This window comes from Astyanax mexicanus, chromosome 19 (assembly GCF_023375975.1).
Source record: "Astyanax mexicanus isolate ESR-SI-001 chromosome 19, AstMex3_surface, whole genome shotgun sequence".
Taxonomy (NCBI): Eukaryota; Metazoa; Chordata; class Actinopteri; order Characiformes; family Acestrorhamphidae; genus Astyanax; species Astyanax mexicanus.
In genome coordinates, this window is record NC_064426.1 from 35,550,634 (window position 1) to 35,572,569 (window position 21,936).

The window sequence follows — 21,936 nt, forward strand, 5'->3', positions numbered from 1 at the left end:
GTCTTTAACAGTGCTTGTAAATATATATTTCTATGCCAATGGGTGTGACGGTCCTGAACTAAGGGGTGTTCAGGTAATTTTTTCACATATTGCTATGTTGTCAACAGAAAACACAGGTGCCCCACTGACTGAAAACAACCTACACTGTGTCTGTTGGCAGCTATGCAAACTTTTACATCAACACTAAACAGAATGAACGAGTGTGCACGAGCAGGTCAGTTTTTTTTCTTGCAAAGCTTAAGTTGGACATGTCCAGGTAGCTGCGCCTCTGAAATAGCAATCTACCAAAGTCAGAGCGCACTTGAATCTTAAATGTAATTGAAATCAGCAAGTGACACACTGATTGGTTTGTTGCCTATTAAGTCCAAAACACACCCATGATTAATTAATAGAATTATTACGTGCCTTTTGCATGCTTCGAGCCACGCTTCCAGGAGTACTTTTCCTGTTGTTGCGATAGCAAAGACACACTTACACCATTAGATATATTGCATTGCAAACTGACACTTCCTTCTGAGAGAATCAAGAAGCTCAGCAGGATTTGATAGGATTTGACGGTTTGATAGCTGCTACAGTCAATCAGAACTTTTTCAACAATTTTGCCTTCAAACCTTTATTGAACTTTCTTTATTAATGCATCAAAGAGTGGCTTTAGAGCATGCGGCAAAAAAAATTGTGACGCCTCTGTTTTGTATTAATAAACCAAATTGTAAATCATCACATCCTTTTGGCCATGTTTTTGAGGGCTGATACAGAAGAAGGAGAGTGACTACACTGTCTATAAAGGTCGAGTGGTCTCCTGTGTCCGACTGGCTTAAGACTTTGACAGTTGGCCAGCTTGCACTGCTGCCGATTAGCGCTGCACCATGCCGATGCTACGCTATAAATAAGAGAATAACAGAATCACTGCTGCTTCTCAGGCTTAGGGAGATGCGATGCGAGCCTGAGAGAATGATCAGACCGCGAAACATAAACCTGGCTGAGGTGAGGCGGTATAAACGGGAAATATGATGCATTGCAATGTACGTGTGTGTCCGAGTGTGTGCGTCTCTCTCTCTCTCTATATATATATATATAAGCATGTGTATTCGGAAACAGACACTGTATGTGGGTTTATCAGAAAAAAGATATCTGCCGAAAGAGAGAGAGAGAGAGAAAGAGACGGTGGGAGAGAGAGAGCTAAGTATAGATCTGAGTCATTACAAAAGTAAAGGTCGGTAAATGTCACCTTTCGAGATGTCGCATACACTTGCTGTTCCTGGATCAGCTTTTCTAAGCCCACAGAACCACCACCACCACTACCACCATTAGGACTGAAAGCAATGCTGCTCACTAGGCCTCGTCCTTAAAGGGCAGCTCCTGCTGCAACCTTTTAACACTTGGTGAAGCACCCTGATTGGAGGAATCTGACCGTTTCCTTTTCTGTTCCTGTTTTTTCATTTCTTCTTCGTGGGCATGTCAGGAATGGAGAATAAATGAGACTGAACTAAAAATGAGGAAGGATAGCATGGATTGTTTTTCTATTGATTTGAGGCATTGCATTGTCTCTTATTCTCAAGAGAGTCTCCAGAGCCAGGTCTAGAAGAAAGAAGTTCATCAGGAATCGGGTATTAGGAAGTTTAGCAGGATTCTAAAGGTGTGATTGCTACTTCAACAATTTCGCTTCAAGGATCAACACCTTCAAGGATCTTTACAGTTCATACATCCGAGAGGGGCTGTTGCTGCTTCTGCTGTTTTGTGTTAGTGCTATACTTGTCCAGTAAGTGTCCACAAGGATGGCCTGGTGCACTGATTGATTGATACTTTGATTGGTTACTTTGTTATTGGAAAACATGAACACATGGTTTAATACATACATACATAAATGTATGGCGGACTATACATCTTCAAAGCTCTATAATAGACATTAAGGAATGCTATAAGGCCATTTAGATTTGGTTGGTGGTGCAGAATAAACGATACCCTCAGATGCCTGGCTCTCGTCATCTGGAACATCAAAGGAGCTCAGGTGTCGTGAAAAGTGAAGAGTGTAAAGCGTCTGAAGCGTAATTCAGATCAAACGGTCACCTCAGACTTCAGCTACGGGTGTGATCTGAGCTGGGAGGAGGCCTCGTGAAGGCCTCGACCTTGACGTTTGCGGCTAACGCGGCGGTAATTATGCAGAAGTGGTTTTGGAGCAAGTGGTTTCTTTAAGCCCAGATGATCCAGAGCATCTATGTGATGTCCATACTGGGTGCCGCTGGAGCTTAACAGGTCTGGTGCAGTCTGGTCTCACAGACTGGCCAACGGTTCAACGGAACCAGTTCGTGAACGACCAGTAAAATCTCACACTTCCCACAGTCCTTCTTGCTCTTCCTGCTCCTTCATTGTCTTCCTTCTCACTTCTTCTTCTTTCTCTTTCCTCCGCTTGACGATGTCGTCCCTTCACTCGTCCCTCAGGCCTGTGGTGGAGAAGGGTCAGGCTGAGGACCCCCATCCACCCTCACCACTAGAGAGAAAGACACACGGAAAAGAAAGAAGAGAGGAAGAGTTAGCACTTGCACTTTGCATTTCCTGACATCATGATTTAGCAAAAATTGAGCAATCATGACCTATTTTGCTGTCGCATACAGATTTCATGCTTCCATCATTAGCATTGAGATCTGTGCCCACTCAGCGGAACATCGATACAATGGTTATTGTAGACAATCATGTTTTTTTTTAACGACTAAACGACTTGTGTTTAGACCCAGTTAGCAAATATACTTCTTTTTCATTGAGCTAAACTGGTGATAAGGCGCAGTTTAATCGGATGATACTATTAGATTAGATAATATACTGCTATGAACAAACACTGTCTTTGCTGCTCCATGCTGTTTATACACTAAGAGCACGGTATGTGCTGCGCTCACTGCTTCCAGCTGCGACACTCTGCACGACACGTCCCACTAAAAACAAAAGAACAAGTGCTGTTAATCGCAGTAAATCACAGAATATTGTTGTGATTAATCAAATTAATTTTTTTTTATCAATTGACACCACTAGTTATAATTATAATTTTCAATTGTAACTCGATTTTTCATTGGTATTGATACGTTAATTGAACTGAACCATCGAATCACAAATCATCCATCTATACACTTATCTATCAATCCACCCATTTATTCATTCATTTCAGCTGCTTCCGAGTTTTGAAACTGCACTTTATGCAATTTCTTGAAGTTTCGTAAGATTCTGAAACAGTGGCCGCAAAAATTTTGCAGTTGGAGCCGGACGTTTCTTTAGAATGTTATAAATCATCATTAAGTTGCAGTTACATCACCCTGCAGAGAGCTTTTCTTAAAAAAAAAAAGACAGATACAGGACATGGAACTTTTTTAGAGATAGGAACTTTTTTCGGATTTTATTTTTCAAAAATGTGACGCAACTCTAGGGAATACCTTCCAGACATCTCAATCTTTGACATTTTGCAGAGTAAGGAATATTAAGAACATGGTTGTCAAAGTTTCAAGGTATACAGGTTCCATTAGGGAATTATAAATGTGGGATTTGCACTCAGAATGTAGCTGTCAATCAAAATTTAAATGCTCATTATTGGTAATTCATGTAACGTGGTCAAATGTGCTATTTGATGTCTATGGGATTTGTTCTTTGTGGGTTAAACCTAAAGGAAGCTACAAACGAGGATTTGTGATTTGTGGCTGATATTAGCAATCATATGGAACAACATTTAAAAGATTGAGGTCATTCCATAGCAGGTTGTGGTTAAAGATGGGGGAAGTCTAGGGAAACCTATTGGATACATCATCCTCACCCTCACTTCGAGGGGACCTAAGTTAGAAACAGATTTTACAATGTATTTCTGAATGTATTGTACCTTTAACCTGTCACATGTTGATGGAATTACTGATCTAATGTGGACGTTTCTTGTTTCTCTCTATTTAGGCCACTAGATGTGGTAGAAAAGGACTGGATCCACCCCCCCCTTCCCATTGGTGGACCACACCTGCTCTTCATTTACAAATGCTTTTAGAGGAGTCGAGTCTTGTGTAGTGTTCGGTATATGTGATGAAGGCCTTGAAGTGTGGGCAGAAACATCATGCTGTTAATTAAATAAAGAAGTCTATTTTAACAACAGTGAGTGATGCCATCCTTTAAACCAATAAAGCAGATAGTCTACCATAATTTAGACCAGTAAAAACAAATAGCCTACCATCCTTTAAAGTAGAGAAAAAGAAAGAGTCTACCATCCTTTAAACCAGTAAAGAAACAGATAGAGTCTACCATCCTTTAAACCACTAGAGGAACAGATAGCGCCTACTGCTCTTTAAACCACTAGATGAACAGATAGAGCCTACCGCTCTTTAAACCACTAGAGGAACAGATAGAGCCTACCGCTCTTTAAACCAGTAGAGGAACAGATAGAGCCTACCGCTCTTTAAACCAGTAGAGGAACAGATAGAGTCTACCATTCTTTAAACCAGTAGAGGGACAGATAGAGCCTACCATTGTTTAAACCAGGTAAAAAACAGATAGTCTACCACTCTTTAAACCAGAGAAAAAGACAGTACCGCCCTTTAAACCACTAGAGGAACAGATAGAGCCTACTGCTCTTTAAACCACTAGAGGAACAGATAGAGCCTACCGCTCTTTAAACCAGTAGAGGAACAGATAGAGTCTACCATCGTTTAAACCAGTAGAGAAACAGATAGAGTCTATCATCCTTTAAACCAACAGAGGAACAGATATAGTCTACCATCCTTTAAACCAGTAGAGAAACAGATAGAGTCTACCCTCCTTTAAACCAGTAGAGAAACAGATAGAGTCTACCATCCTTTAAACCAACAGAGGAACAGATAGATTCTACCATCCTTTAAACCAACAGAGGAACAGATAGAGTCTACCATCCTTTAAACCAACAGAGGAACAGATAGAGTCTACCATCCTTTAAACCAGTAGAGGAACAGATATAGTCTACCATCCTTTAAACCAGAAGAGGAACAGATAGAATCTACCATCTTTTAAACCAGATAAACAGATAGAGTCTTCCATCCTTTAAACCAGAAAAAACAGATAGAGTCTACCATCTTTTAAACCAGAGAATCAGATAGAGTCTACTATACTTTAAATCAGTAGAGAAACAGGTAGAGTCTATCATCCTTTAAACCAGTAGAGGAACAGATAGAGTCTAACATCCTTTAAACCAGTAGAGGAACAGATAGAGCCTACCATCCTTTAAACCAGAGAAAAAGACAGTCTACCATCATTTAAACCAGAGAAACAGGTAGAGGAACAGATAGAGTCCATCATTCTTTAAACCAGAGAAAAAGACAGTATACCATCATTTAAACCAGTAGAGGAACAGATAGACTCTATCTGTTTCTCTGGTTGGAAAAATGGTAGACTGTATATATTTCCCTGGTTTAAAGGATGGTAGACATTTTTTTCCATCCTTTCAACCAGAGAAACAGATAGAGTCTACCGTCCTTTAAACCAGAGAAACAGATAGAGTCTACCATCTTTCCAACCAGAGAAACAGATCAAATCTACCATCCTTCAAACCAGAGAATTCCATACAGTCTACCATCCTTTAAACCATTCCTTCCTTTAACCATTTAACATCCAAATTTTTAATACCATCCTCAAAAAAATTGAAAAAACTTCATGAACCATTAAAAAATGGTCTAGGCCTGGCCCAACTGGACCCAATCACAAATTCTCTACTGTTTCTCATGCATTACAATTGGAGTATAGAATATAGTACTCTACTGTGTTGGTACTGTTTCCACTACCCAGCCCTTACACCACTTTTTGTGATAGTCACTATATAAAGGACTATTAGCATGTTTCTTTATACCATGATTTCATCACTGCACACTCTGCACTTTCTCATGGTTGTTTGGGAGCTTTTGAGCTCATGATTCTATTCTGTTTTTACCTAATGACAGTTCTCTCAAGCTAGACTCGCCCCCACGCCCAACCCACCCCCCCCTCCTCCTCCTCCTCCAGCAGTTTAACTGCAATCATTACTACATTCAGCGTGCCACACAAACGCCCCATTTTCCCACTAACCCCTCAATCTGTTGTCAATTGTGGGGAGCCATGGAAACGGTTCCGGAATGCGGAGAGGGTCTTTTGAGTTGCGTGGTTCCGTTTTGTGTCTGGATCACTGCAGCACTGTGCCAGCGCAGCGCCACAACAGTGCTCTGCTGCACCCCATACAACGCCTGTCTAGTTATTTATTTATTTCATTCATTATTTATTCTTGTCTTATACTCTGTGACATCATGTCTATCCACAGCATCCCTAACCCAGCGCGATAAACAAGAGTTAATGCTGCTACTGTTGTGCCTCTGCATAAACATGGCTGTCTAATTAGCTAGTTTAAGTGCAGATATAATACAGAGGGTCTGTTTACAGTGTTCTTCATTCCTGCACACTGGCTTTCTCCTTACTTAATAGCTAAAAACATTGGGATATTGGTGGGATATTTCCTTATAGTTCCTCACAACTGCTTGCTTCCTGTCCCTAATCAACATTTTGATTGGATTAAGGTCAAGACTTTATCCTTCTTGATCCATTCTTTGGTAGAACGACTTGTTCTACCAAGGGGCATTGTCTTGCTGCATGACGCAAATTCAGAGAGAGTCTACCAATCCTTTAAACCTGAGAAACCGATAGAGCCTACCATACTTCAAACCAGAGAAGTCGATAGTTTACCCTCCTTTTAACTAAAAAAAACACAAAGAGTTTACCATCCTTTAAAAAACAGAGAATCAGATTGAGTCTACCATCCTTTAAACCAGAGAAACAGATTGAGTCTACCATCCTTTAAACCAGTAGAGGGACAGATTGAGTCTACCATTCTTTAAACCAGAGAAACAGATTGAGTCTACCGTCCTTTAAACCAGAGAAACAGATTGAGTCTACCGTCCTTTAAACCAGAGAAACAGATTGAGTCTACCATCCTTTAAACCAGTAGAGGGACAGATAGAGTCTAGCATCCTTTAAACCAGTAGAAGAACAGAAAGAGTCTACCATCCTTTAAGCCAGTAGAAGAACAGATAGAGTCTACCCTCCTTTATACCAGAGAAACAGATAGTCTACCATTCTTTACACCAGTAGAGGAACAGATAGAGCCTACCACCCTTTAAACCAGAGAAACAAATAGAGTCTACCATCCTTTAGACCAGAGAAACAGTCTATACTTCCCAGTTCATCAACCTTTTCTCTTAGAATTCTCTGATATAATTTCGAATTCATTATTCCATCAATGAAGGCAAGCAATCCTGACCCAGATGCAGTAAAACAAGCTCAAACCATGCTACCACCACCATGTTTCACAGATAGGATAAGGTTCTTATGCTGGAATGCAATGTTTTCCTTTGTCCAAACATAATTATACCTCCTAACCCTGTGTTCACACTGGCCATGTAGTAAACTGGGTTCTGAAGCTCCGATAAAATGGACAGGTCTGGTGCTGAGAGTCTGTGGGATAAGAGGTTAGCGTTTCTCCAGTTTAGGATGTTCTGGTGTTGGTTTTTCCAACTATAAAACTGAAGGAGTAGATGCATGGGCATTTGGTTAAAAGTGTTACATTTAGCCATCATCAATAAACAAAGCTCCTTGGAACTTGTCAATGTTCTAGTGGAAAACCCATGGTCTTGGCTCTCGTGTAGACATCAGTTTGACATGTGCTACCTATCTAACCATTGCTGCAGATATACAGTACGCCCTTCGGCAATTCCTTTGTTTAGAAGGATAATGCAGCCTGCCATACTGAACATATTGTTTAGGAATGCCTGAGGAGCGTAATAATAAAGTGTTCAAGGTGTTGCATACACTGAGCTCCCCAATCTGAAAACCTTTTCATACCTCTTGGGGTGTAATGCTCTGGCCAGGGTTCAACTGGAAAACCCTGGATCTGGGGATTCATGTACTGTAGACGTTAGTTAGCTATAAGGTACCTATTGACACAAACCCCTTCTGTAGGAACACCACTTTTCAATTTCCAGGAATTGAATTTCTATACCTTATGCCAGATACCGAAGATAACCTTTTAAACCCTTGTAGACTCCATGCCTCTTGAGGTGTGATGCTCTGACAAAGGTTACACTAGAAAATGACCTAAACATCATTGCGAACATTCGCCATTTGGCACATTCCTGGTTTTTGACTTTAAATCTCTTGGAGTTTAATGCTCTGACCAGGGTTCTATGGGAAAACCCTGGGTCTGGGCATTCATGTACTGAAGATGTTAGTTTTCCATGTGCTACCCATTGGCACCACTTTGCAACTTTCAGGAATTGAATTCTTGTACCTATTGGCCCAAACCCCTTCTGTGGTAACACCACTTTTTAACTTCCAGGAATTTAATTCTTCTACCTAATGCCTAGATACCCAAGACAGCTTTTTAGAAGTTTTGTCAGTTCCATGCCTCTAAAAGTAAGAGGTTCTGGTCTAGGTTCCACTAGAAAATGATGTGCTACCTACCTAAACATCATTGCAAACATTCACCACTTGGCAATTTCCTGTTTCAGTTGTATAATGCCCTCTGCCACACCAAACATACTGCTCAAGAATGCTTTGAGGAACAAGAATAAGAGCATTAAGGTGTGGTCCCCTATTTTCGGCCGCCCCCTATTTTCAGCCAGTACTGCCTATTGCGCAGTTTTCTTTCCCTGTCTGCCAATCGCATTGAGGAAATTTCAAACAAGTCTCCTCCCGCCTTAGACTAACACTTAAACTTTATTCTTACAAAAAATCCCATCTTAAAACATTATTTTAACATTGCTAACAATGTTGTGAATCTGTGGGTCGTAAAGAACTGTGTGGAGTGTGCACTGCATTTTCATAGCGCAATGACTTTTTATTTTTATTTTTTGTGTTGTACACTACCTATCCTAATTCTAAGTGAACAAGGGTGTCGCCATGTTTTCCTGAAGTAATCAGTGTATGGATGCCCACAAAAGACAAATGCAATGTCATTATACACCACTAGAAAGCCGCTGGAGCGGCTCAGGCCAAGATGTTGTGGCCTGATGTTGTCCATAAAAATAATTTGCATTATTACACACATTATCAGCCACCAATATTATGTTAAGAGTTGTTATTGTTAAAATAAAAGCTGTATATTTTCCAGCTAATATAGGGTATTTTAAGCTAAATGTAAGGTGGCCGGAAATAGGGGACCCTTGTAATTTTGCAGGTCTTGCCGCTGGGGAGCGCAGAAGTAAAGAAAACTTTAATGCTTAAAAAACATTTTCTTTCAAAGCCAAACGAGCACTGGACTTTACTGGAAACTACACAAATTTCCTTCCTAAAAAAATGTTTACATGGGAGAGTAAAGTGCTTATGTTCAATTAAAATAAGTTTAGATGTCCACAATGTTGGCTATAATGGTAAAAACTCCACAATCTGGTCAACTAGTCCCTTTTTACTGCTAGGTTTTACTGCTTTCGTAAATTCCAGGACTTTAAAAGGTCTTGGAGAAAGATATTAAAGATAGCACCTTTAATGGTCTTGTAGATTCCATTGATCTTTGGGAACAGTTGGACCTGTTTTGTCAGCATCCAGAGGACCACTTGTTATCAGGCTTTACAACATTCTAGCTTAAAGGTGTCTACAGTTTGCATACATCCATTTTTCCTCATCACAGTAAGACCCAACCTTGCTGTGCCGCCCAAGGCGAATGCCGCTGTTCACTCCCTACATTAAATCGCCTCTGAGAGGCCAGGATTCTGAATCTATATGTATTAAACTTTGTTTTATGCTCTACACTGTACATCCTTTTATCCTAAGGCTGTTTCCCTTGATCACAGGCATATGAATACCTGCTGGTCTTAGTCGAAGGAAGCAGAACTGACTTCGTGAGCAATGTAAAGAAAAGAGAGAAGGAAAACGAGAGCACGGTTCCCTGCAGGGAGGTGGATGACAGAATGTTATTAAAAACAATAAAGTGAGAATGGAAAGTGGCAGAGGTACACAAACAGCGGCAAAGCAATACAAAGAGATTGCGCGAGAGTGCTGAATAGAGCGAGAAAGCGAGAGAGAAAGAGAGAGTGACGGCTCTCGTGAATGCTCTTCATGTAGAACGGTGGTTGAGCCTCAGGTCACGCTTAGAGAAGCAGCGAAGCAGATGGAACACTTTTAAAAATTAAACACCCTTTCACCCCTCTTCCCCTTCCGCTGACATCCACTCATCCATCCTTCCATTCCCCAGTGGGTCCGAAAGAGCAGTAGAGGATGGAAGGCCGAGGAAGAAGAAAAAGGAAAAATTGCTGTTGCAGTTGATCCTGTTGACGGAGGCTGGGCTTGTAGAGCGGCGGAGTTTACCTGAGGGAAATCTTCTCCGTAGCCTTGGGCTACGAGCCTTACTTCACACCGCCCCAAATTGCGCTCTGCTTTGATACCGACACTGTAGCCTTTCCAACTGTCTGCACTTGAACACGTACTGTATAGCCGAAGGGTTTTCAGAAAAATCGTTTCCGAGCGTTTTCAGCAGCCAATGCTTCGCATTGAAGTGGTTAGAGTGGCCATTAATCACTGTTGCTGTTATCTGACCCACCTCATGGTTCACTTACAGAAGCCTACTGGCTCGTGCAAATAGGAATTCAACACAAACAGGGCTTTTGTGGTGTCAAGATGGACCAAACAAGGTGGCTAACAGTTTAATCTAAAGCAAGCCATCTACTGTCAGCATCTATAGGTGCTCCATATGAAAATAAAACAAGCTGCTCTATCAGCGATTCTCAAGTTGTCACGTCCTCGCCCTGTTTTGTCTGTTCTCGCGCCTGTGTTGTTCCCACTTGACCCCTGTCTCAGTAGTCCACCACGTGTCTCATTTGTAGCTCCGCCCCTTCCCCAGGTGTTTCCACTTCTAGTGTGTTTCATGTTAGCCCTCCTCTGTCACTTGTCCCTCGTCGGTCTTTGCACTAACCTCTGTTTTGTCGTTCTCATGTTCTCTAGCTTAGCCCTCGTTTTCATAGCCTTAGCCCTTGTCCTTTGTTCTTTGTTTAGCTAAGGGAGGAGCAGGGGTCACGTGGGAACAACACACAGGCACGAGAACAGACAAAACACGGCGAGGAGGTGACACAAGTAATGGTTGGGGACCCAAAAGTGGGTTGCGGAAATGTTCCGGAAGGGTTTTAGACAGCTTGTAAAAAATAAAGTAACAATAATTAATGCTCATCTAATTTTATACTCATCTTTTATACTAAGGAAAACTGAACTATGTCTTTGCAGTACCAAAATTGGTTCTTTCACAGCATTGCTCAAAGCACCTTAATTTTTACTAAGTGATATTAAGTGTTTAATAAGCAAAGGAGGTCTAAAACTTTAGTTAATTCAGTCAAAAATTAAGCTTATTATACTAGTCACGTTGCTTTATTAGGTCTAGATCTAAAATGATTTCTCTAAATTGGCGACTTCATGCTACACCCACAAATGTGTTTTTCTTTTTTTTAGTCGTAACTCTTGTAAGACAAGCTTTACAAAACTTTGGCAAAACTCCTAATGAGATTCACACTAATGAGAACTGGCACAGAGCCCTTTGAGATTGTTAACGCTTTGCATCAACATGTTTCAGTATTCAGATCACATTCAGATTTCACTTGACCACATTAAAAAAGTCAGGTATGAACACAACCAGCACGCAGTGTGATTGGATTAGGATTGGACCAGTTTAATCAGAGCCGGAGGTGTTTAGAGATAAAGTGTAAAATCAGAAGTGTGATTTATGTAGTGTAGTTTAGGTATCAAGACCATCATTCCTGTGGTAGACTTGAAACCAATTCCTTGTTCAAGCAGTGCTTGGACAAGACCACAAATGCTACATTTTTAAGAGACTAAATGACTCTTAGATGGACAACAGTTAGAAACATTTTAAAATAAAGACATTTTTACACTAATAACAGTCTTTGCAAGTCATATGTTACTTTACAACATGTGTAATAATGCCCTGCTAGTTGCAGTACAGCCACTGATCTAGTCTTAGAGTCTCTATAAAACACAAACAATCCACTGGAGATCCTATGTAAACCTAGTTACCTGGGTAGTCTAGGTCCAGAGTAAAAAGTAAAAACCCACCCCTGGGATTTTTATTTTTAACTAGTGTAAACAGAATTGTTCTAAAAATAAACATACCTATCTCAATTGCACTTTGCTGGTGATGTTCCATAGACATTCCATAGAATTCTAACCATTTGTTCCTTAGCTCTGAATTACTGGAGAAATCATGTAACACTGATGTGTTATTTGCACAAATAACACAGGAACACAGGAGTTGCCATGCTGTTCTTAACTCTGTTAGCTCCTATCTGAAGAGACAGTGTCACTCATTCAGCTAGACGGCGGCTTTAGCGCTGCCTGTGGGCGGTCTCAAGCCGAGGTGGGCGGGGCCACGAATACTAATTCACGGGTTGATGTAGACATGAGTGCTTTTCCTGATCGACTCGTTTTTCTGAATATTTTCTTTTACCAGCTACTGCAGACAATGGAGGTTGAAGAACAGTTTCATATAAACTAAATTACATAAAACTCAGAGAGACCTATTGACCTATTATTTCACAAAGAACAAGAAAAAGTGGATTTTAGTGTATTTTTATATTTAAATATAAATACCATTCTATTGAAAAAAAAAAAAGAAAAACTACTGCCTGTCTCCTTGAATGGCCTAGAAGGCCAGAGATCATATTATTTCTATATTCAAAGTAGGGGTGGGCAATATTATATCGTATACAATATATCGTGACACAGAAATATCATGATATTAAAAATCCATATTGTGATAATAGGGCTGTTCTGTCTTAAAAGTAGTCTATTATTTACTGTGAAGCTTTAGGTGTATTTATTGTATAATTGTTTTAGTTTGCAGTTTATATGCATGCACTAAATATTCTGCAATATTATTTGCTGCATTATATTATTTTATGCTATATCGTTTATTTTGCCACATTATGATTATTCTGTTATACTATACTATATTCCTAAAATGAATTAATTATTTTAGTTTTCCTATATCGCCAAGTATATCGTTATCGCAAAAATACCCTGAAATATCGTGATATTATTTTAGAGCCATATCGCCCACCCCTAATTCAAAGTAAATATTTTGCTGTATGACTTTAAAGCAGTACACATCATTAAACCTGTATGCATGTGTGTGTCAAGACAGGAAAGGAAATTTTAGAAACCCAGTCACTTTTATCTGGACATCAGAAGAAAGATTCAAAAAGGGGGGGGAAAATAATGAGAAATCAAGTCTTCAGTGCAGGAGCGATAAAGTATGTGCTAATTTTACTGATTCATCCAACAGATTCACAGCTCCCCGGAGTGGCTTAATGAGTTGACTGTAGTAGCTACGCCGCTAACTGCCACCCACCACATACACATGTGAGTGCTCTCTCACACACACACACACACACACACACACACATAAAAATAAACACACACACACACACACACATAGTATGTGAATTTTAATGGCTTCCGTTCTAGCGGCAACAGACGTTTTTTGGCTAATGCTAATTAGCAGCCATTAAACACTGGTGTTGTATCAAATTTTAAGCAGCCCGGGGGACAGCAGCCGTCTGTAGCGAGCTCTGCTGTTCGTCACAAACACCTGCTAATGAGCCAGTCAGGAAAACACTCACACACACACACTACTGGGTAAAAATATAGGCTGAGGAAGCCAAGAAAGTGTCACGCAACTTTATATTATTTATTTATAGCAGGATGGCTACGCGTATGGATTCAGCTGAGTTGCTGTTTAGGTCAGAAATGTGCTTTACTACATTCAGACTCTACTGCTTTATCCCTGTTTCAGATATACTCCACACTATGGGCCTTATTTTAGCGATCTAAAATAAGCGAGCCATTAACTGTGCATCATGCAACACGATTTGGTCCATGTCAGTGTGTCTTTGCTATCGTAACGACAGGAAAAGTACACCTTACACATCTCGAAGCAGGCAAAATTTACTATTTTTTTTTAATGATTATGGGTGTGTTTTGGGCATAATGTGATAAAAAATAAACCAATCAGCGTGTCACTTGCCAATTTCTATTCCCTTTAAGAGCCAGATGTGCTCTGACTTTGGCGGTTTGCTATTTCAGGGGCGCAGCAACCTGAAAGTTTCCAATGCTTCTCAGCAGAGGAAAAAAGTTAAAAGTAAAAGTTTGCACAGCTGACAACAGGCACGCGCTATGGGTTTGTGCACTGCTGCATGTCCAAGTGTGCATAATAAGCAGGGTTCTACTCGTGTTGGAGATTCACCTGTGTTCACGTCTGTCTAGGTTCATTTTAGTAAGTGGCGCACTGGTTTTTCATTGTCAAGATAGCAATATGCCAGAAACAACGCAGGCGGTAGGTGTGAAAATAGACTGATGGCAGGGTGTAAGATAGTAATTGGCAACATGAGGGCGTAAGACGGGGTGTAAGATATTTGTTGATGCCCTTTTAAATGAAGGCACCAAGCTAACAATTTTTGTTTTTTGGTAAGAGGTTTTCTAAACGGTCGTAGAATGTTCAATCTGTCAAGTTTTCTAAAAGTTCTAAATACAGTGTTTAGTTTTGGGAATGTTGCATGAAATTTACCGTTTTGATGCAAACCATCATTATGCTACATGTCTTCAGAACATTACTGGAACCTACTTTTTTGTGATGTTACAGGCTAACCTAAAATTAGACGCATTAGTCGCATTTTGATGCGTTGTAGCATTCATAATAAAATTCAATAAATGGTTACGCTTGTGTATGTACGGGACAAGTCAAAAGTTTGGACACACCTTTAATTCAATGTATTTTTTGTATTATTTTAAAATGTTCTGCTTTGTAGATTAATACTAAAATTACCCAAACTATATAGAAAAGGATATGGAATTATTTAATTAACAAAAAGTGTTAAACAATGCAGAATATATGTTTTAGATTTAAGATTATTTAAAGTATCATCATCTCTTGCTTAGATCACAGCTTTGCACATCTTGGCATCTTGAATTTTCTCAGTCAGCTTTATGAGGTAGAGTCACCTGGAGTCACCTAGAGTTACAGGTATACAGTGAACAGTTCTATTTGAGTAATGTTTGAATCCATATTATGGCAAGAACTACCCAACTAGTTGGCAAGAACTACCCAACAAGAAGAAAAAATACTAATTGAAAAAAGATGGTCAGGCAAGAACTTTGAAATGATCCTCAAGTGCAGTTGCAAAGACCGTTAAAAATGCAAACTGAAAACTGATAAAACTGGCTCTCATCAGGACTGTTTAAAAATGGTAGAGCAAGAGTTCTATCTCTTTAGATTTACCAGCCTCAAAAAAAAGTACAAGTTAACAGCACCCCTGATAACTCTTAACTCTTAACAAAATAAGTATTTTTTTTTTAAACACTTTTAAGTTACTACATGATTCCTTATGTGTTTCTTCATAGTCTGAATCACTCCAGTATTAATTTACAATGTAGAAAAAAAAAACGAAACAAATTAAAGCATTGAATGAGAAGGTGTCCAAACATTTGACTGGCACTGCATATTTCTATATTTAATGTAGACTGCTTTTTGAGGCTACTTTCATGTGGTTGTACCATCTAGGCCTTCCCATGCTCCTCTGAAAACCCAAACAATAGCAGCTGATTAATGATTAGCATGCGTTGGAGCCTGCCGCCATGAGAACCGAGTGAGTCAGAACAAAAAGTGCTGATCTAGAACGAGCCGTCCCTCTTCATCTGCTGCGCGGTCAGAAGATCTGAAAGCACAGAATCTGTGAGTGATCCTAATTTAGCTCTGTTCTTCTGGTCTAAACCACCCCCTGCTAGGATTACCATACAAATCTGCCTGGATCCAAAGAGGAGAAAATCCTTTTTTAATCGAACTAAGAAGATCTCTGGAAGAGTTCTGCACCTGTTAAGTGTCTCTGTCTCTGTGTGTGAGTCTGTGAGTGTGTGTGTGTGTGTGTGTGTGTGTGTGTGTGTGTGTGTGTGTGTGTGTGTGTGTGTGTGTGTGTGTTTGTCAAGAAAAAGACGAGGCATCTGCTGGAGACATCCTGCAACAGGCACAGTAACAAAGTGAAAAGCCCCGGGGCTTCTTTTTGTGTGTGAGAGAGAATGAAAGAAAGAAAGAGAGAGAGAGAGGGGGATGTTGTGGAAGAACAGAACACTGGACACAGAACACACGCAGGACAGAAACAGGATGAACGGACAGATGGACAGTAGCACGACAGCTGAAAAGAAGAGTCTGTGTGTGTATCTGTTTGTGTGTGTGTGTGTATCTGTATTGTTGTGCAGACACTGTGTCTAGTTCACATTCGTGGAAAATCTTGGGCCTCTTCAGTCTCTGTCCCTCATTCCTTCCTTCTTTCTTTCAAGTGCTCTCTCTCTCTCTCTCTCTCTCTCTCTCTCTCTCTCTCATCCTGTCCCTCTCTCTCACTCTCATATATATGTAACTTGCTTCTCCTCCTTCACCTTCTTAAAGAACACAATATGGAAAAAATAAGACAATAACATAATATTTGAAGATGTTTATGATAGCATTAGGGATGTACCGATTCTGAAGGTTTGATACAATACATTGCAAATTATACAGAAAATTAATGGTGCCAGATAAATCTCAGATAGCGTGAAGAATCGGCCCAAGTTTAGCCGATGTTTGGCAGCACTGGCCATATGGAATTGGGCCAAATGTGGTTTATATTCTAAAACTAGGAGAGTTGTCAAAAGTGGTGCGGGTCAATTCCTGTATTGGGGTGTTTGCACAAGTGGTGCTGGTTAATACCCATATTATACTCAGTTACCGAGGTGTTAGCACAGGCAGCTCAGGCCAACTGCTGTATTATACTCGGCAACCGATATATTGGCACAATAGGCATTGGTCTATTCCCATATTATACCTGGCAGTTGGGGTTTTGGCACGTGCAACACAGGCCAATTGCTGTATTATACTTGGTAACCGGGGTGTTTGCACAAGTGACAATGGTTGATACCCATGTTATACTCAGCAACCGGGGTGTTGGCACATCCAGCTCAGGCCAGTTGCTTTGTTATGCTTAGCAACCTGGCTGTTGGCACAAGTGGCACTGGTTAATTCCCATATTATACTTAGCAACTGGGGTGTTGGCACAAGAGGCATGGGTCAATTCCCATACTATACTTGGCAACTGGGGGTTTGGCACATGCAGCTCAGGCCAACTGCTGTATTATACTCGGCAACCGGGGAGTTTGCACAAGTGGCGCTGGTTGATACCCATAATATACTCAGCAACTGGGGAGTTAGAACAGGAGACACAGGGTGCCAGATGAATCTCAGCATGAAGAATCAGCCCAAGTTTAGCCGATGTTTGGCAGCAGTGGCCATTGGAATTGGGTCCAATGTGGTTTATATTCTGAAACTAGGAGAGTTGTCAAAAGTGGCGTGGGTCAATTCCTATATTATACTTGGCAGCTGGGGTTTTGGCACCTGCAGCTCAGGCCAATTGCTGTATTATACTCGGCAACTGGGGTGTTGGCACAACTGGCACTGGTTGATGCCCATATTATACTCAGCAACCGGGGTGTTGGCACAAGAGGCACAGGTCAATTCCCATACTATACTTCGCAAGCAAAGTCTTGGGAAGCAAAGCTATTTTTACACCATCAACACGCTTACAGTAGCTCCACACTTTATTGGTAGAATTACGAGTGGCTTGACATTTAAAACGAGCCATAGAGAACTTTGAAAGAGCATAGATAGTTTATTAAAAAAGGGGAAATGCATGAGTTCCAGCTGTTGCAAAAAAAAAAAAACTACATAATATTTATGCATTTCCACTGAATTCATTTTGCAATCTGTTTCCCCATCCTATCTATTCGATCATACTTTTAAGTTAAATTATCATGACTTAATTTCCGCGACAGTAATGCCTGGAGAACTATCTCGGAGTACTGTATCTATAAACAGTCTTTTTAATAAACTCTGTGCTTTTTCAAAGTTCTCACTGCCTCGTTTTAAATGTCTTTTTACCAATTAAGTGTGGAGCTACTTTGAGCTTGTTGTTAATGGTGTAAAAATAGCAATTTATTTTCATGGACAATGCTATGCCCCTATTATTAGCATTGTAAGGCTGTTGGGAGCATCAACTAAAAGTTCTGTATTTCTGAATGCGGTGAGAGAACAGATATGGGCTTTTAGACAAGAGTTCATACTCTTTATCACGTTACATTACATCTCAAGTCCATTTCACACCTGAGTTTTCCTTTAAGCTTCCAAGAAACATGGCAAAAGTCATGCCACATTGGAGCATCATACATTGCAAAAAAATAATCTGGAGGTAGTGCACTATCATTGTGTCTCTGCTATTCCCCATGCCTATGATGATAAAGTCAGCTTCTGTCCACTGCTGTTAATACTGTAGCTCTGAAAAGTTTGAACATGATATACAATCCCTCCCTTTGCTGCTCATCTGTCTTGTAAACACCCCTCGGTCTGCACAGCTCCATCCTTTCACAGCACTGTCAGCGCTAGATGAAGTGCACCTCTATTCAGATAAGGATAAAGAGCGAGACTGAGAGAAGACAAGTCTGCCAAACACTCCTCATACACTGTCTGTATTGTATATGTCTTCATCTGTGTGTGTGTGTGTGCTGATGCTATGGAGGCTTTAATGAGCTTCTGTCTATTTAGACCCCGTGGGCCCGGGCAGGCATTTACATTTAAGTAAATGTGTATCGGCTGTCTTTCATTTATTCATTAATCAGGTGCTTTTATCCAGAGTGCTTCATATAGGCCAGCACTTCACACACACACACACACACACACTTTCTCACACTTACTAAGACACACATGCACACTCAACATTGCTATCTTAATCCCCACCAACAGCCTGCGTCGTTCAAATAGTAATAACATACAGCTCTGGAAAAAAATAAGAGACCACTAAAATGATGAGTTTCTTTGATTTTACCAAATTGAAAACCTCTGGAATATAATCAAGAGGAAGATGGATGATCACAAGCCATCAAACCAAACTGAACTACTTGAATTTTTGCACCAGGAGTAAAGGCATAAAGTTATCCAAAAGCAGTGTGTAAGACTGGTGGAGAAGAACATGCCAAGATGCATGAAAACCAAAAATAACCCTGATTAAAAACCAGGGTTATTTTAGCAAATATTGATTTCTGAACTCTTAAAACTTTATGAATATGAACTTGTTTTCTTTGCATTATTTGAGGTCTAAAAGCTCTGCCTTAGGAAAGGAAGACTAAGAGTTACTTCTGTTGCACAGGATAAGTTTATCGGAGTTACCAGCCTTGGAAAACAAAAGGAGTCAACCAAAATAACTCAGCTGATGATTCTGCTTTCTAGGAATTCCTTAATGTCATTTAGCAATTTCACATTTTCTGCAAATAAATGCTCTAAATGACTATATTTTTATTTGTAATTTGGGAGAAATATTGTCCGTAGTTTATAGACCAAGTTAACCAAGTTAACAACATCCCAGATAAGAGCACCTAAAAGCTTCTTTCCTGGAATATTTTGGTTTGTTTGACACTTTTAAATTACTACATGATTTCTTATGTGTTTCTTCATAGTCTGGTTGGCTCCAGTATTAATTTGAATTAATTTTTTAATTAAATTATTACTAAAAACAGGAACCATCCTATTCTCACTGGAATCTTGCACTCAATAAGCTGCTGTAGAAAGAGAGGTTTACAGGGTTTAGTGCCACAGAGTGATGCTTGAAATGTCCCTCTCTGCTCTGATAGGTGCTATCAACACACTCGCACTGTTTCTGCATCCGTCGCTCGCTCTATCTCTATCTCTATCTCTTGCTATTGTGTGTGCGTGTGTGTGTGTGTGTGTGTGTGTATCAGTGTGTCTACTCTGTGGGTGATCTGCATGCAAGACCACGTCACATCACTGTTGCATTTACTCTTTAAATATTATCATCAAGTTCTGAGTCAGCTAAGTACTCTTCTTCTATTTCTGTGGAACATATGAGCGTTCACGTGGCTTGCACCTACGTGTGTGTGTGTGTGTGTGTGTAAGAGAGTGTGTGTGTGTGTGTTTGTGAGAGGGAGTGAGTGTTCCTGACGTTTGTGGCTTTCCTTTATCTCTGGGTGAATGCCTGAGACAGCTCTGTACACATGTAGCCTCTCACAGCATACTGAGAGCACAGGGCACACAGATGGCTTTAATGAAGATTCCACTGGATAAGAAGAGATGAGCTGTGAAGGAGCTGAAGGATGAAGAGGAGAGTGATAAAGCTCAGAGCAGGAAAGAGAGGAGGAATGACAGTAGAGATCAGGAGCAGTGTGTTGCTCTGGAGTTTATAATGGTGAGCTGAAGATGCTGCTTTCTAGGAATTCCTTACTGTCATTCAGTATTCCGTTACTGTCATGCAAAAAACTGTAATGTCCAAAATAGCGGCCGTAATGGAATGCTGAATGAAAGTAAGGAATTCCTAGAAAGCTGAATCATCAGCTAATTAAGTTTGGAAGTAATGGAAGTCAAAGGAAAAGGAATCACAGACTTGACTCGTGGATTTTAAGCGACACTAGTAAAGAACACTGGTGTCGCCATGTTTTAATTCAAATTCAAGCAGGTCTCGCCGCTGAAGGCACCTAAGTAAACAAAACTGTAATAAAAAAAAAAATATTTAAAAAATAATTTCAAATCAAGCGAGTGTTGGTTAGCGGCTAATGCTAATACTGCTCTAGCCTCGGTGCTGGAGAACTAAACCGAAACTCCTGTATAAAGCTGTACTTCAGCAGAGTGGCTTTACTGCTCCTTACATCATGACTGGTAGAATTCATACACAAGACGCACCAGATTATAAGGCAAAATCTTTTAGGAAAATTAAAGGCGCACTGGATTATAAGGTGGATTTTAAGCGACATTAGTAAGGAACAGGGGTGTCGCCTTATGTTTTACTTCTAATTCAAGCAGGTCTCGCCGCTGAAGGCACCTAAGTAAACAAAACTGTAATTAAAAAAAATAAAAAATGATTTCAAATCAAGCGAGTGCTGGTTAGCGGCTAATGCTAATACTGCTCTAGCCTCGGTGCTGGAGAACTAAACCGAAACTCCTGTGTAAAGCTGTACTTCAGTAAAGTGGCTTTACTGCTCCCTACATCATGACTGGTAGAATTCATACACAAGACGCAGCAGATTATAAGGCAAAATCTTTTGTAAAAATGAAAGAATTTTAAGTGCACCTTATAGTGGGGAAAAATACGGTAAATAAAGTATGATGGAGGTAAAACCAAGAAAGCTAATGCAGCCTGCAAGCCAAATCTAGCCTTACCGATCTGTTCAGGTACGTGAAGCTGTGTATGAGTCTGCTGCTGTTGCTGCTGCTGCTGCTGCTGTTGCTGCTGCTGTTGTTGCTGTTGCTGCTGCTCCTGAAGGCTCTGGCTGTCCACTGAGATGCCGCTGTCGCTGTGGAGTTTCTCTCCCTCTGGAGAAGGCGTCTGATTGGCCGTGGCTGCGCGGTTGTTGGCCGCCTGCTTATTCTGTTTGCAGCTGTTCCACCTAAGAAACACACGCAAAGAAAAGAAAAAAAGAGAGAGAGAAGAAATATTGAAATAATGAAGAAATAATCCGTTCCCCATCATTGCTCTGTAAAAAAGCTCTCAGAGGCTACTTTTGGGTAGTGTTCCTCTTGGTGAGAGATCACTGACAGCTAGACATGCCTCTATGATGCACTCAAAAACTTTTTCCTCAGTTGATAAACATTGAAAGAGGGCACATCATTGGATAATTGGATCATTGGAAGTAGGATGCTGCTTATTTGAACAAATTGCCTTTCATCTACAGTATCTAGGCAGTTCCACAGCCAGAGAGTGCAGTCGTCATCTTTGTTTGCAGTGGGATCATAAAGAAAAAAATAGTAGTGGCAAAATTGAAGATTTTTGTTGATTAAATCAAACGAACCAACTGGTTCGAAAAAAAAAAAAATAATAATAATAATATTGTGAGACGTTGGAA

At 40.3% G+C, this 21,936-nt stretch overlaps 1 protein-coding gene across 1 annotated transcript in view; it reads right to left on the reverse strand.

The window, feature by feature from the left end:
* Positions 1-1,493: 1,493 nt before the first annotated feature.
* ngfra (nerve growth factor receptor a (TNFR superfamily, member 16)) overlaps positions 1,494-21,936 on the reverse strand; it is a 74,625-nt gene continuing 54,182 nt past the window's right edge. Inside the window, exons 5-6 of the mRNA XM_022664978.2 lie at positions 21,254-21,480; positions 1,494-2,488 (exon numbers count right to left, since the gene is read on the reverse strand). Coding sequence (XP_022520699.2) covers positions 2,436-2,488; positions 21,254-21,480 — 280 coding nt within the window. The 3' untranslated portion in view covers positions 1,494-2,435. The remainder of the gene's footprint in view (positions 2,489-21,253; positions 21,481-21,936) is intronic.